The sequence below is a fragment of the Heptranchias perlo genome, chromosome 42 (assembly GCF_035084215.1).
Source record: "Heptranchias perlo isolate sHepPer1 chromosome 42, sHepPer1.hap1, whole genome shotgun sequence".
Classification (NCBI taxonomy): Eukaryota; Metazoa; Chordata; class Chondrichthyes; order Hexanchiformes; family Hexanchidae; genus Heptranchias; species Heptranchias perlo.
In genome coordinates, this window is record NC_090366.1 from 14951779 (window position 1) to 14968855 (window position 17077).

General features: G+C 55.9%; 1 protein-coding gene across 1 annotated transcript; it reads right to left on the reverse strand.

Annotated features, from left to right (window-relative positions):
* Positions 1 to 10619: 10619 nt before the first annotated feature.
* LOC137306158 (sodium/hydrogen exchanger 9B1-like) lies at positions 10620 to 15477 on the reverse strand (the record flags this gene model as incomplete). Its single annotated transcript, XM_067975216.1, has 3 exons — positions 10620 to 10673; positions 14989 to 15093; positions 15415 to 15477. Coding segments are annotated over 3 exons (222 nt in total), but the record flags the coding sequence as incomplete, so codon positions are not given.
* Positions 15478 to 17077: the final 1600 nt, after the last annotated feature.

A 17077-nucleotide genomic window follows, 5' to 3' on the forward strand; every position in this document is an offset into this window, starting at 1 on the left:
CTTATGAGCCCAAGCCTGGATGTTGTCCAGGTCTTGCTGCATGCGGGCACGGACTGCTTCATTATCTGAGGGGTTGCAAATGGAACTGAACACTGTGCAATCATCAGCTGCTCAGGCATCAGACGGGTATCGTTGATCATTGAAATCCACAGAAATGAACATCGGGGGATTTCTAGAATGGGCGGCACGTTTTAAATCAAAACGTTGTCTCATTTCAACATAATTTCCACCATTTCACCATCACCTGTTTTCCATTTTACCTCTTTACAGGGTCACTCTATTAATGAGCGCCGCACTGTCGGAGGGTCAGTACTGAGGGAGCGCCGCACTGTCGGAGGGTCAGTACTGAGGGAGCGCCGCACTGTCGGAGGGTCAGTACTGAGGGAGCGCCGCCCTGTCGGAGGGTCAGTACTGAGGGAGCGCCGCGCTGTCGGAGGGTCAGTACTGAGGGAGCGCCGCACTGTCGGAGGGTCAGTACTGAGGGAGCGCCACACTGTCGGAGGGTCGGTACTGAGGGAGCGCCGCACTGTCGGAGGGTCAGTACTGAGGGAGCGCCGCACTGTCGGAGGGTCAGTACTGAGGGAGCGCCGCACTGTCAGAGGGTCAGTACTGAGGGAGCGCCGCCCTGTCGGAGGGTCAGTACTGAGGGAGCGCCACACTGTCGGAGGGTCAGTACTGAGGGAGCGCCGCACTGTCAGAGGGTCAGTACTGAGGGAGCGCCGCACTGTCGGAGGGTCAGTACTGAGGGAGCTCCGCACTGTCGGAGGGTCAGTACTGAGGGAGCGCCGCACTGTCGGAGGGTCAGTACTGAGGGAGCGCCGCACTGTCGGAGGGTCAGTACTGAGGGAGTGCCGCACTGTCGGAGGGTCAGTACTGAGGGAGCGCTGCACTGTCGGAGGGTCAGTACTGAGGGAGCGCTGCACTGTCGGAGGGTCAGTACTGAGGGAGCGCCGCACTGTCGGAGGGTCAGTGCTGAGGGAGTGCTGCACTGTCGGAGGGTCAGTACTGAGGGAGCGCTGCACTGTTGGAGGGTCAGCACTGAGGGAGCGCCGCACTGTCGGAGGGTCAGTACTGAGGGAGCGCCGCACTGTCGGAGGTGCCGTCTTTCGGATGAGTCGTTAAACCGAGGCCCCGTCTGCCCCTCTCAGGTGGATGTAAAAGATCCCACGGCCACTATTTTGAAGAAGAGCAGGGGGAGTTCTCCCCGGTGTCCTGGGGCCAATATTTTTCCATCAACCAACATCACTAAAAAAAACTGGTCATTATCACATTGCTGTTTGTGGGATCTTGCTGTGCGCAAATTGGCTGCCGCGTTTCCTGCATTACAACAGTGACCGCACTTCAAAAATACTTCAATGGGCGTGAAGTGTTTTGGGACGTCCTGAGATGGTGAAAGGTGCTGCAGAAATGCGAATTCTTTCCATTGTTGCTCTCCGTGACGCCCACGTCAATACTCACACATTTGAACCGTCCTCCCCCTCCTCTGCATGGGTGTCAGGGTGTTCAGCCTCCGAACATTCTGCCAAGTTTCTGACAGTCTCGAGCTGAGACGTTTCTCCTATCATTCCCCGACGTTGTCAGCTAGCAGAAATGTCTGTTTAAACAAATGCCCGGATATCAAGAAAAACGAGAAAGACCAGGAAAAAAACCAAAACTCAATTGAACACATTCTGCGAAAATAAACAATTCACGCTCCCTGGAGAGTTGGATCTGCTGTGATCAATAACTCAACCATCCATCTCCTCTCAAAGAGTCAGTGACTTCACCTGTTGTGAGACAGAGACACTGGGACCAGGACGATCCAAGCCGACATCCAGAGACAATCATAGATGAGGCAACGGCCAGGGTCATTACCATTGGGATGGGCTCCTCGGAGTGTTTGATGGGACAGTGTAGAGGGAGCTTTACTCTGTATCTAACCCTGTACCTGCCCTGGGAGTGTTTGATGGGACAGTGTAGAGGGAGCTTTACTCTGTATCTAACCGTGTACCTGCCCTGGGAGTGTTTGATGGGACAGTGTAGAGGGAGCTTTACTCTGTATCTAACCCTGTACCTGCCCTGGGAGTGTTTGATGGGACAGTGTCGAGGGAGCTTTACTCTGTATCTAACCCTGTACCTGCCCTGGGAGTGTTTGATGGGACAGTGTAGAGGGAGCTTTACTCTGTATCTAACCCTGTACCTGCCCTGGGAGTGTTTGATGGGACAGTGTAGAGGGAGCTTTACTCTGTATCTAACCCTGTACCTGCCCTGGGAGTGTTTGATGGGACAGTGTAGAGGGAGCTTTACTCTGTATCTAACCCTGTACCTGCCCTGGGAGTGTTTGATGGGACAGTGTAGAGGGAGCTTTACTCTGTATCTAACGCTGTACCTGCCCTGGGAGTGTTTGATGGGACAGTGTAGAGGGAGCTTTACTCTGTATCTAACCCTGTACCTGCCCTGGGAGTGTTTGATGGGACAGTGTCGAGGGAGCTTTACTCTGTATCTAACCCTGTACCTGCCCTGGGAGTGTTTGATGGGACAGTGTGGAGGGAGCTTTACTCTGTATCTAACCCTGTACCTGCCCTGGGAGTGTTTGATGGGACAGTGTCGAGGGAGCTTTACTCTGTATCTAACCCTATACCTGCCCTGGGAGTGTTTGATGGGACAGTGTAGAGGGAGCTTTACTCTGTATCTAACCCGTGCTGTACCTGCCCCGGGAGTGTTTGACGGGACAGTGTAGAGGGAGCTTTACTCTGTATCTAACCCTGTACCTGCCCTGGGAGTGTTTGATGGGACAGTGTAGAGGGAGCTTTACTCTGTATCTAACCCTGTACCTGCCCTGGGAGTGTTTGATGGGACAGTGTAGAGGGAGGTTTACTCTCTCTCGTGATCAGACATGGACTCTGGGTGGGTTCAGGGAGAGAGGGGAGAATGGGATTAGACTGGGTGGGATATTAAAGGGTACGGGGAGTGAGGGGAGAGTGGGATTAGACTGGGTGGGATATTAAAGGGTACAGGGAGTGAGGGGAGAGTGGGATTGGACTGGGCGGGATATTAAAGGCGATCGGGTACAGGAAGGACCCTCAGTGATTCAGGTAAGCAGCGACGCTGACTTGACGTCCTGAATGCTGTTTCTGTGCTGGAACGTTCCATGACTTTCGATACGTGAGATGGTGCGTGTGTGTAAAGCAGAACATTTATTTTGCAAGACATTCCAGCACATCAATCACCGAGGACATCGTTTCGTCAAGTGAAGGGGAGGTCCCAGTGAGGTGAGTCGATCTATTAACACCCACATCGTTCTCCAGGTTCATCAACACAGACACCCAAATTGGAGCTTGTTAGTCTCACTCTCTCTGACAGTTCAAACTGGCTTAACAAGCTGAGGGTTACTTTGGCCGGCTGCTGATTAAATTATTTTAAGAGCCGCACCTCATTCCAGCCCTTCGCCTCCACACCCCTTGTCTCTCAATAAGCCGACATTTAGGTAGCAATCCTCAGACTGGGAAATCAAGTCCCGTCCCCCGACTCCAGCCAGCCGTGCCTCAGTGGGCAACACTATCGTTTCGGAGTCAGAAGGTCCTAGGTTCGAGCCCCCACTCCACAGATTTGAGTCTCATAATTCAGGCTGCCACTCCCTGTGCGCTACTGAGGGAGGGCTGCACTGTCGGAGGGTCAGTACTGAGGGAGCGCTGCACTGTCGGAGGGTCAGTACTGAGGGAGCGCTGCACTGTCAGAGGGTCAGTACTGAGGGAGCGCTGCACTGTCGGAGGGTCAGTACTGAGGGAGCGCTGCACTGTCGGAGGGTCAGTACTGAGGGAACGCTGCACTGTCGGAGGGTCAGTCCTGAGGGAGCGCTGCACTGTCGGAGGGTCAGTACTGAGGGAGCGCTGCACTGTCGGAGGGTCAGTACTGAGGGAGCGCTGCACTGTCGGAGGGTCAGTACTGAGGGAACGCTGCACTGTCGGAGCGTCAGTACTGAGGGAGCGCTGCACTGTCAGAGGGTCAGTACTGAGGGAACGCTGCACTGTCGGAGCGTCAGTACTGAGGGAGCGCTGCACTGTCGGAGGGTCAGTACTGAGGGAACGCTGCACTGTCGGAGCGTCAGTACTGAGGGAGCGCTGCACTGTCGGAGGGTCAGTACTGAGGGAACGCTGCACTGTCGGAGGGTCAGTACTGAGGGAGCGCTGCACTGTCGGAGGGTCAGTACTGAGGGAACGCTGCACTGTCGGAGCGTCAGTACTGAGGGAGCGCTGCACTGTCAGAGGTGCCGTCTTTCGGATGAGACGTTAAACCGAGGCCCCGTCTGCCCCCTTGGGTGGACGTAAATTGGCAGCTGCATTTCCCACATTACAACAGTGATTACACTCCATAAAAATACCTCATTGGGATTTGTAGTAAAGTATTTTTCGACGTCCTGAGGTGATGAAGGTGTGGAGGAAATGGGAGTCTGCCTTTCTTTTTTTTTTCTCCTATCTCTGCTGGTATCCTTTGAAGTTTATTTTTTTATGTGGGGACGAGCTCTTTAACACTGGACACTTTTCCAACATCTCCCAGGTTGGTTCCCAGTCGACCTCACTGACCAACTCCGCGTGCCCACCGCAGATCCAGAGCCTCAGTGTAGATTGGTCAAATTCTCAGATGATGCGAAACTCGGGGAGGATAATGTGGTCTGGGAACTGCCAAAGAATCAGAGAAAAAAACACTTCAAAAGAACTTGCTTTTCTAGAGAGCCTTCCACACCTCAACCCATCCCAAAGCAGTTTGCTGCCAAGAAACACTTTTTGAAGTGTAGTCACTAATGTAATGTAGGAAACACGGCAGCCAATTTGACTTTCTCCCCGGTCTCACTCCCCGGTCTCTCCCCCCGGTCTCTCTCCCCGGTCTCACTCCCCGGTCTCACTCCCCGGTCTCTCTCCCCCGTCTCACTCCCCGGTCTCTCCCCCCGGTCTCACTCCCCGGTCTCTCTCCACCCGGTCTCACTCCCCGGTCCCACTCCCCGGTTTCACTCTCCCCCCTGTCTCTCCCCCCGGTCTCTCTCCACCCGGTCTCTCTCCCCGGTCTCACTCCCTGGTCTCACTCCCCGGTCTCTCTCACTGACTGACGGTCTCTCTCCCCGGTCTCTCTCCACCCGGTCTCTCTCCCCGGTCTCACTCCCCGGTCTCTCTCCCCGGTCTCTCTCACTGACTGACGGTCTCTCTCCCCGGTCTCTCTCCACCCGGTCTCTCTCCCCGGTCTCTCTCCCCGGTCTCTCTCACTGACTGACGGTCTCTCTCCCCGGTCTCTCTCCACCCGGTCTCTCTCCCCGGTCTCTCTCCCCGGTCTCTCTCCCCTATCCCACTCCCCGGTCTCACTCTCCCCCCGGTCTCTCTCCACCCGGTCTCACTCCCCGGTCCCACTCCCCGGTCTCACTCTCCTCCCTGTCTCTCTCCCCGGTCTCTCTCCACCCGGTCTCACTCCCCGGTCTCTCTCCACCCGGTCTCACTCCCCGGTCCCACTCCCCGGACTCACTCCCCAGTCTCACTCCCTGGTGTCACTCACTCACTGACCGCTGGTCTCACTCCCCGTTCTCACTCACTGACCGTTGGACTCATTCCCTGAACCCTGGACTCACTCCCTGGACACTGGACTCTCTCCCTTGACACTGGACTCACTCCTTGGACCCTGGACTCACTCCATGGACTCTCTCCCTGGACAATGGACTCACTCCCTGGACTCTCTCCCTGGACCCTGGACTCTCTCCCTGGACAATGGACTCTCTCCCTGGACAATGGACCCTCTCCCTGGACAATGGACTCTCTCCCTGGACAATGGACTCTCTCCCTGGACAATGGACTCACTCCCTGGACACGAGACTCACTCCCAGGACACTGGACTCTTTCCCTGGACTTTGGTCTCTCTCCGATGACTCTGGACTCGCTCTCTGGACTCTGGACTCGATCTCTGGACTCTGGACTCACTCTCTGGACTCTGGACTCTCTCTCTCTGGACTCTGGTCTCACTCCCTGGACACTGGACTCACTCCATGGACACTCTCCCTGAACTCTGGTCTCTCTCCCTGGACTCTGGACTCTCTCTCTGGACTCTGGACTCTCTCTCTGGACTCTGGACTCTCTCTCTGGACTCTGGACTCACTCCCTGGACACTGGACTCACTCCATGGACACTCTCCCTGAACTCTGGTCTCTCTCCCTGGACTCTGGACTCTCTCTCTGGACTCTGGACTCTCTCTCTCTGGACTCTGGACTCTCTCTCTGGACTCTGGACTCACTCCCTGGACACTGGACTCTCTCTCTGGACTCTGGACTCTCTCTCTCTGGACTCTGGACTCTCTCCCTGGACTCTGGACTCTCTCTCTGGACTCTGAACTCTCTCCCTGGACACTTGACTCTCTCCCTGGACACTTGACTCTCTCCCTGGACACTGGTCTCACTCCCTGGACACTGGGCTCACTCCAGGGACTCTCTCCCTGGACACTAGACTCTCTCCCTGGACACTGGACTCGCTCTCTGGACTCTGGACTCGCTCTCTGGACTCTGGTCTCTCTCCCTGGACTCTGGTCCCCCTCCCTGGACACAGGACTCACTCCCTGGACACTGGACTCACTCCCTGGACTCACTCCCTGGACACTAGACTCACTCCCTGGACACTAGACTCACTCCCTGGACCCTGGACTCACTCCCTGGACCCTGGACTCACTCCCTGGACCCTGGACTCACTCCCTGGACCCTGGACTCTCTCTCTGGACTCTGGGCTCTCTCTCTCTGGACTCTGGACTCTCTCTCTCTGGACTCTGGACTCTCTCTCTCTGGACTCTGGACTCTCTCTCTCTGGACTCTGGACTCTCTCTCTCTGGACTCTGGACTCTCTCTCTCTGGACTCTGGACTCTCTCTCTCTGGACTCTGGACTCTCTCTCTCTGGACTCTGGACTCTCTCTCTCTGGACTCTGGACTCTCTCTCTCTGGACTCTGGACTCTCTCTCTCTGGACTCTGGACTCTCTCTCTCTGGACTCTGGACTCTCTCTCTCTGGACTCTGGACTCTCTCTCTCTGGACTCTGGACTCTCTCTCTCTGGACTCTGGACTCTCTCTCTCTGGACTCTGGACTCTCTCTCTCTGGACTCTGGACTCTCTCTCTCTGGACTCTGGACTCTCTCTCTCTGGACTCTGGACTCTCTCTCTCTGGACTCTGGACTCTCTCTCTCTGGACTCTGGACTCTCTCTCTCTGGACTCTGGACTCTCTCTCTCTGGACTCTGGACTCTCTCTCTCTGGACTCTGGACTCTCTCTCTCTGGACTCTGGACTCTCTCTCTCTGGACTCTGGACTCTCTCTCTCTGGACTCTGGACTCTCTCTCTCTGGACTCTGGACTCTCTCTCTCTGGACTCTGGACTCTCTCTCTCTGGACTCTGGACTCTCTCTCTCTGGACTCTGGACTCTCTCTCTCTGGACTCTGGACTCTCTCTCTCTGGACTCTGGACTCTCTCTCTCTGGACTCTGGACTCTCTCTCTCTGGACTCTGGACTCTCTCTCTCTGGACTCTGGACTCTCTCTCTCTGGACTCTGGACTCTCTCTCTCTGGACTCTGGACTCTCTCTCTCTGGACTCTGGACTCTCTCTCTCTGGACTCTGGACTCTCTCTCTCTGGACTCTGGACTCTCTCTCTCTGGACTCTGGACTCTCTCTCTCTGGACTCTGGACTCTCTCTCTCTGGACTCTGGACTCTCTCTCTCTCTGGACTCTGGACTCTCTCTCTCTCTGGACTCTGGACTCTCTCTCTCTGGACTCTGGACTCTCTCTCTCTGGACTCTGGACTCTCTCTCTCTGGACTCTGGACTCTCTCTCTCTCTGGACTCTGGACTCTCTCTCTCTCTGGACTCTGGACTCTCTCTCTCTCTGGACTCTGGACTCTCTCTCTCTCTGGACTCTGGACTCTCTCTGGACTCTGGACTCTCTCTCTCTCTGGACTCTGGACTCTCTCTCTCTCTGGACTCTGGACTCTCTCTCTCTCTGGACTCTGGACTCTCTCTCTCTCTGGACTCTGGACTCTCTCTCTCTCTGGACTCTGGACTCTCTCTCTCTCTGGACTCTGGACTCTCTCTCTCTCTGGACTCTGGACTCTCTCTCTCTCTGGACTCTGGACTCTCTCTCTCTGGACTCTGGACTCTCTCTCTCTGGACTCTGGACTCTCTCTCTCTGGACTCTGGACTCTCTCTCTCTGGACTCTGGACTCTCTCTCTCTGGACTCTGGACTCTCTCTCTCTGGACTCTGGACTCTCTCTCTCTGGACTCTGGACTCTCTCTCTCTGGACTCTGGACTCTCTCTCTCTGGACTCTCTCTCTGGACTCTGGACTCTCTCTCTCTGGACTGTGAACTCACTCCCTGGACACTGGACTCACTCCATGGACACTCTCCCTGAACTCTGGTCTCTCTCCCTGGACTCTGGACTCTCTCTCTGGACTCTGGACTCTCTCCCTGGACACTAGACTCTCTCCCTGGACACTGGACTCTCTCCCCGGACTCTGGTCTCACTCCCTGGACACTGGGCTCACTCCAGGGACTCTCTCCCTGGACACTAGACTCTCTCCCTGGACACTGGTCTCTCTCCCTGGACTCTGGTCTCTCTCCCTGGACTCTGGTCTCTCTCCCTGGACTCTGGTCTCTCTCCCTGGACTCTGGTCTCCCTTCCTGGACACTAGACCCACTCCCTGGACTCACTTCCTGGACACTGGACTCTCTCTCTCTCTGGACTCTGGACTCTCTCTCTCTCTGGACTCTGGACTCTCTCTCTCTCTGGACTCTGGACTCTCTCTCTCTCTGGACTCTGGACTCTCTCTCTCTCTGGACTCTGGACTCTCTCTCTCTCTGGACTCTGGACTCTCTCTCTCTCTGGACTCTGGACTCTCTCTCTCTCTGGACTCTGGACTCTCTCTCTCTCTGGACTCTGGACTCTCTCTCTCTCTGGACTCTGGACTCTCTCTCTCTCTGGACTCTGGACTCTCTCTCTCTCTGGACTCTGGACTCTCTCTCTCTCTGGACTCTGGACTCTCTCTCTCTCTGGACTCTGGACTCTCTCTCTCTCTGGACTCTGGACTCTCTCTCTCTCTGGACTCTGGACTCTCTCTCTCTCTGGACTCTGGACTCTCTCTCTCTCTGGACTCTGGACTCTCTCTCTCTCTGGACTCTGGACTCTCTCTCTCTCTGGACTCTGGACTCTCTCTCTCTCTGGACTCTGGACTCTCTCTCTCTCTGGACTCTGGACTCTCTCTCTCTCTGGACTCTGGACTCTCTCTCTCTCTGGACTCTGGACTCTCTCTCTCTCTGGACTCTGGACTCTCTCTCTCTCTGGACTCTGGACTCTCTCTCTCTCTGGACTCTGGACTCTCTCTCTCTCTGGACTCTGGACTCTCTCTCTCTCTGGACTCTGGACTCTCTCTCTCTCTGGACTCTGGACTCTCTCTCTCTCTGGACTCTGGACTCTCTCTCTCTCTGGACTCTGGACTCTCTCTCTCTCTGGACTCTGGACTCTCTCTCTCTCTGGACTCTGGACTCTCCCTCTCTCTGGACTCTGGACTCTCTCTCTCTCTGGACTCTGGACTCTCTCTCTCTCTGGACTCTGGACTCTCTCTCTCTCTGGACTCTGGACTCTCTCTCTCTCTGGACTCTGGACTCTCTCTCTCTCTGGACTCTGGACTCTCTCTCTCTCTGGACTCTGGACTCTCTCTCTCTCTGGACTCTGGACTCTCTCTCTCTCTGGACTCTGGACTCTCTCTCTCTCTGGACTCTGGACTCTCTGGACTCTGGACACTCTCTCTCTGGACTCTCTCTCTCTGGACTCTCTCTCTCTGGACTCTCTCTCTCTGGACTCTCTCTCTCTGGACTCTCTCTCTCTGGACTCTCTCTCTCTGGACTCTCTCTCTCTGGACTCTCTCTCTCTGGACTCTCTCTCTCTGGACTCTCTCTCTCTGGACTCTCTCTCTCTGGACTCTCTCTCTCTGGACTCTCTCTCTCTGGACTCTCTCTCTCTGGACTCTCTCTCTCTGGACTCTCTCTCTCTGGACTCTCTCTCTCTGGACTCTCTCTCTCTGGACTCTCTCTCTCTGGACTCTCTCTCTCTGGACTCTCTCTCTCTGGACTCTCTCTCTCTGGACTCTCTCTCTCTGGACTCTCTCTCTCTGGACTCTCTCTCTCTGGACTCTCTCTCTCTGGACTCTCTCTCTCTGGACTCTCTCTCTGGACTCTGGACTCTCTCTCTCTGGACTCTGGACTCTCTCTCTCTGGACTCTGGACTCTCTCTCTCTGGACTCTGGACTCTCTCTCTCTGGACTCTGGACTCTCTCTCTCTGGACTCTGGACTCTCTCTCTCTGGACTCTGGACTCTCTCTCTCTGGACTCTGGACTCTCTCTCTCTGGACTCTGGACTCTCTCTCTCTGGACTCTGGACTCTCTCTCTCTGGACTCTGGACTCTCTCTCTCTGGACTCTGGACTCTCTCTCTCTGGACACTGGACTCTCTCTCTGGACTCTGGACTCTCTCTCTGGACTCTGGACTCACTCCCTGGACACTAGACTCACTCCCTGGACTCTGGACTCTCTCTCTCTGGACTCTGGACTCTCTCTCTGGACTCTGGACTCTCTCTCTCTGGACTCTGGACTCTGGACTCTCTCTCTCTGGACTCTGGACTCTCTCTCTGGACTCTGGACTCTCTCTCTGGACTCTGGACTCACTCCCTGGACACTGGACTCACTCCATGGACACTCTCCCTGAACTCTGGTCTCTCTCCCTGGACTCTGGACTCTCTCTCTGGACTCTGAACTCTCTCCCTGGACACTAGACTCTCTCCCTGGATACTGGACTCACTCCCTGGACACTGGACTCACTCCCTGGACTCTGGTCTCTCTCCCTGGACTCTGGTCTCTCTCCCTGGACTCTGGTCTCTCTCCCTGGACTCTGGTCTCTCTCCCTGGACTCTGGTCTCTCTCCCTGGACTCTGGTCTCTCTCCCTGGACTCTGGTCTCCCTCCCTGGACACTAGACTCACTCCCTGGACCCTGGACTCACTCCCTGGACACTAGACTCACTACCTGGACTCTCTCTCTGGACACTGGACTCTTTCCGTGGACTCACTCCCTGGACTCACTCCCTGGACTCACTCCCTGGACTCTGGCCTCACTCCCTGGACTCCAGTCTCACTCCCTGGACCCTGGTCTCACTACCTGGAACCTGGACTCACTCCCTTGACCCTGGACCCTGGACTCACTCCCTGGAACCTGGACTCACTCCCTGGACACTAGAATCACTCCCTGGAGCCTGGACTCTCTCCCTGGACACTAGACTCACTCCCTGGACATTGGACTCGCTCCCTGGACACTGGACTCACTCCCTGGACACTGGACTCACCCCCTGGACTCTCTCCCTGGACACTGGACTCACTCCCTGGAATCTCTCTCTGGACACTGGACTCTGGCCTCACTCCCTGGACCCTGGCCTCACTCCCTGGACTCTGGCCTCACTCCCTGGACTCTGGCCTCACTCCCTGGACCCTGGACTCACTCTCTGGACTCTGGTCTCACTCCCTGGACTCTGGTCTCACTCCCTGGACCCTGGACTCACTCCCTGGACCCTGGACTCACTCCCTGGACCCTGGACTCACTCTCTGGACTCTGGTCTCTCTCCCTGGACACTGGACTCTCTCCCTGGACTCTGGTCTCACTCCCTGGACACTGGGCTCACTCCAGGGACTCTCTCCCTGGACACTAGACTCTCTCCCTGGACACTGGTCTCTCTCCCTGGACTCTGGTCTCTCTCCCTGGACTCTGGTCTCTCTCCCTGGACTCTGGTCTCTCTCCCTGGACTCTGGTCTCTCTCCCTGGACACTAGACTCACTCCCTGGACTCTGGACTCTCTCTCTCTGGACTCTGGACTCTCTCTCTGGACTCTGGACTCTCTCTCTCTGGACTCTGGACTCTCTCTCTCTGGACTCTGGACTCTGGACTCTCTCTCTCTGGACTCTGGACTCTCTCTCTGGACTCTGGACTCTCTCTCTGGACTCTGGACTCACTCCCTGGACACTGGACTCACTCCATGGACACTCTCCCTGAACTCTGGTCTCTCTCCCTGGACTCTGGACTCTCTCTCTGGACTCTGAACTCTCTCCCTGGACACTAGACTCTCTCCCTGGATACTGGACTCACTCCCTGGACACTGGACTCACTCCCTGGACTCTGGTCTCTCTCCCTGGACTCTGGTCTCTCTCCCTGGACTCTGGTCTCTCTCCCTGGACTCTGGTCTCTCTCCCTGGACTCTGGTCTCTCTCCCTGGACTCTGGTCTCTCTCCCTGGACTCTGGTCTCCCTCCCTGGACACTAGACTCACTCCCTGGACCCTGGACTCACTCCCTGGACACTAGACTCACTACCTGGACTCTCTCTCTGGACACTGGACTCTTTCCGTGGACTCACTCCCTGGACTCACTCCCTGGACTCACTCCCTGGACTCTGGCCTCACTCCCTGGACTCCAGTCTCACTCCCTGGACCCTGGTCTCACTACCTGGAACCTGGACTCACTCCCTTGACCCTGGACCCTGGACTCACTCCCTGGAACCTGGACTCACTCCCTGGACACTAGAATCACTCCCTGGAGCCTGGACTCTCTCCCTGGACACTAGACTCACTCCCTGGACATTGGACTCGCTCCCTGGACACTGGACTCACTCCCTGGACACTGGACTCACCCCCTGGACTCTCTCCCTGGACACTGGACTCACTCCCTGGAATCTCTCTCTGGACACTGGACTCTGGCCTCACTCCCTGGACCCTGGCCTCACTCCCTGGACTCTGGCCTCACTCCCTGGACTCTGGCCTCACTCCCTGGACCCTGGACTCACTCTCTGGACTCTGGTCTCACTCCCTGGACTCTGGTCTCACTCCCTGGACCCTGGACTCACTCCCTGGACCCTGGACTCACTCCCTGGACCCTGGACTCACTCTCTGGACTCTGGTCTCTCTCCCTGGACACTGGACTCTCTCCCTGGACTCTGGTCTCACTCCCTGGACACTGGGCTCACTCCAGGGACTCTCTCCCTGGACACTAGACTCTCTCCCTGGACACTGGTCTCTCTCCCTGGACTCTGGTCTCTCTCCCTGGACTCTGGTCTCTCTCCCTGGACTCTGGTCTCTCTCCCTGGACTCTGGTCTCTCTCCCTGGACTCTGGTCTCTCTCCCTGGACTCTGGTCTCTCTCCCTGGACTCTGGTCTCTCTCCCTGGACTCTCTCTCTCTCTGGACTCTGGACTCTCTCTCTCTCTGGACTCTGGACTCTGGACTCTCTCTCTCTCTGGACTCTGGACTCTCTCTCTCTCTGGACTCTGGACTCTCTCTCTCTCTGGACTCTGGACTCTCTCTCTCTCTGGACTCTGGACTCTCTCTCTCTCTGGACTCTGGACTCTCTCTCTCTCTCTGGACTCTGGACTCTCTCTCTCTCTCTGGACTCTGGACTCTGGACTCTGGACTCTGGACTCTGGACTCTGGACTCTGGACTCTGGACTCTGGACTCTGGACTCTGGACTCTGGACTCTGGACTCTGGACTCTGGACTCTGGACTCTGGACTCTCTCTCTCTCTGGACTCTGGACTCTCTCTCTCACTCTGGACTCTGGACTCTGGACTCTGGACTCTGGACTCTCTCTCTCTCTGGACTCTGGACTCTCTCTCTCTCTCTGGACTCTGGACTCACTCTCTCTCTCTGGACTCTGGACTCTCTCTCTCTCTGGACTCTGGACTCTCTCTCTCTCTGGACTCTGGACTCTCTCTCTCTCTGGACTCTGGACTCTCTCTCTCTCTGGACTCTGGACTCTCTCTCTCTCTGGACTCTGGACTCTCTCTCTCTCTGGACTCTGGACTCTCTCTCTCTCTCTGGACTCTGGACTCTCTCTCTCTCTGGACTCTGGACTCTCTCTCTCTCTGGACTCTGGACTCTCTCTCTCTCTGGACTCTGGACTCTCTCTCTCTCTGGACTCTGGACTCTCTCTCTCTCTCTGGACTCTGGACTCTCTCTCTCTCTGGACTCTGGACTCTCTCTCTCTCTGGACTCTGGACTCTCTCTCTCTCTGGACTCTGGACTCTCTCTCTCTCTGGACTCTGGACTCTCTCTCTCTCTGGACTCTGGACTCTCTCTCTCTCTGGACTCTGGACTCTCTCTCTCTCTGGACTCTGGACTCTCTCTCTCTCTGGACTCTGGACTCTCTCTCTCTCTGGACTCTGGACTCTCTCTCTCTCTGGACTCTGGACTCTCTCTCTCTCTGGACTCTGGACTCTCTCTCTCTCTGGACTCTGGACTCTCTCTCTCTCTGGACTCTGGACTCTCTCTCTCTCTGGACTCTGGACTCTCTCTCTCTCTGGACTCTGGACTCTCTCTCTCTCTGGACTCTGGACTCTCTCTCTCTCTGGACTCTGGACTCTCTCTCTCTCTGGACTCTGGACTCTCTCTCTCTCTGGACTCTGGACTCTCTCTCTCTCTGGACTCTGGACTCTCTCTCTCTCTGGACTCTGGACTCTCTCTCTCTCTGGACTCTGGACTCTCTCTCTCTCTGGACTCTGGACTCTCTCTCTCTCTGGACTCTGGACTCTCTCTCTCTCTGGACTCTGGACTCTCTCTCTCTCTGGACTCTGGACTCTCTCTCTCTCTGGACTCTGGACTCTCTCTCTCTCTGGACTCTGGACTCTCTCTCTCTCTGGACTCTGGACTCTCTCTCTCTCTGGACTCTGGACTCTCTCTCTCTCCGGACTCTGGACTCTCTCTCTCTCCGGACTCTGGACTCTCTCTCTCTCTGGACTCTGGACTCTCTCTCTCTCTCTGGACTCTGGACTCTCTCTCTCTCTCTGGACTCTGGACTCTCTCTCTCTCTGGACTCTGGACTCTCTCTCTCTCTGGACTCTGGACTCTCTCTCTCTCTGGACTCTGGACTCTCTCTCTCTCTGGACTCTGGACTCTCTCTCTCTCTGGACTCTGGACTCTCTCTCTCTCTGGACTCTCTCTCTCTGGACTCTCTCTCTCTGGACTCTTTCTCTCTGGACTCTTTCTCTCTGGACTCTTTCTCTCTGGACTCTTTCTCTCTGGACTCTCTCTCTCTGGACTCTCTCTCTCTGGACTCTCTCTCTCTGGACTCTCTCTCTCTGGACTCTCTCTCTCTGGACTCTCTCTCTCTGGACTCTCTCTCTCTGGACTCTCTCTCTCTGGACTCTCTCTCTCTGGACTCTCTCTCTCTGGACTCTCTCTCTCTGGACTCTCTCTCTCTGGACTCTCTCTCTCTGGACTCTCTCTCTCTGGACTCTCTCTCTCTGGACTCTCTCTCTCTCTGGACTCTGGACTCTCTCTCTCTGGACTCTGGACTCTCTCTCTCTGGACGCTGGACTCTCTCTCTCTGGACTCTGGACTCTCTCTCTCTGGACTCTGGACTCTCTCTCTCTCTGGACTCTCTCTCTCTGGACTCTCTCTCTCTGGACTCTTTCTCTCTGGACTCTCTCTCTCTGGACTCTCTCTCTCTGGACTCTCTCTCTCTGGACTCTCTCTCTCTGGACTCTCTCTCTCTGGACTCTCTCTCTCTGGACTCTCTCTCTCTGGACTCTCTCTCTCTGGACTCTCTCTCTCTGGACTCTCTCTCTCTGGACTCTCTCTCTCTGGACTCTCTCTCTCTGGACTCTGGACTCTCTCTCTGGACTCTGGACTCTCTCTCTCTGGACGCTGGACTCTCTCTCTCTGGACTCTGGACTCTCTCTCTCTGGACTCTGGACTCTCTCTCTGGACTCTGGACTCTCTCTCTGGACACTAGACTCACTCCCTGGACCCTGGACTCTCTCCCTGGACACCGGACTCTCTCCCTGGACTCTGGACTCTCTCTCTCTGGACTCTGGACTCTCTCTCTGGACTCTGGACTCTCTCTCTCTGGACTCTGGACTCTCTCTCTGGACTCTGGACTCTCTCTCTGGACTCTGGACTCTCTCTCTGGACTCTGGACTCACTCCCTGGACACTGGACTCACTCCATGGACACTCTCCCTGAACTCTGGTCTCTCTCCCTGGACTCTGGACTCTCTCTCTGGACTCTGAACTCTCTCCCTGGACACTAGACTCACTCCCTGGACACTGGCCTCACTCCCTGGACTCTAGTCTCACTCCCTGGACTCTGGACTCTCTCTCTCTGGACTCTGGACTCTCTCTCTCTGGACTCTGGACTCTCTCCCTGGACACTAGACTCACTCCCTGGACACTGGCCTCACTCCCTGGACTCTAGTCTCACTCCCTGGACTCTGGACTCTCTCTCTCTGGACTCTGGACTCTCTCTCTCTGGACTCTGGACTCTCTCTCTCCGGACTCTGGACTCTCTCTCTCTCTGGACTCTGGACTCTCTCTCTCTCTGGACTCTGGACTCTCTCCCTCTCTGGACTCTGGACTCTCTCTCTCTCTGGACTCTGGACTCTCTCTCTCTCTCTGGACTCTGGACTCTCTCTCTCTCTGGACTCTGGACTCTCTCTCTCTCTGGACTCTGGACTCTCTCTCTCTCTGGACTCTGGACTCTCTCTCTCTCTGGACTCTGGACTCTCTCTCTCTCTGGACTCTGGACTCTCTCTCTCTCTCTGGACTCTGGACTCTCTCTCTCTCTGGACTCTGGACTCTCTCTCTCTCTGGACTCTGGACTCTCTCTCTCTCTGGACTCTGGACTCTCTCTCTCTCTGGACTCTGGACTCTCTCTCTCTCTGGACTCTGGACTCTGGACTCTCTCTCTCTCTGGACTCTGGACTCTCTCTCTCTCTGGACTCTGGACTCTCTCTCTCTCTGGACTCTGGACTCTCTCTCTCTCTGGACTCTGGACTCTCTCTCTCTCTGGACTCTGGACTCTCTCTCTCTCTGGACTCTGGACTCTCTCTCTCTCTGGACTCTGGACTCTCTCTCTCTCTCTCTGGACTCTCTCTCTCTCTCTGGACTCTGGACTCTCTCTCTCTCTGGACTCTGGACTCTCTCTCTCTCTGGACTCTGGACTCTCTCTCTCTCTGGACTCTGGACTCTCTCTCTCTCTGGACTCTGGACTCTCTCTCTCTCTCTCT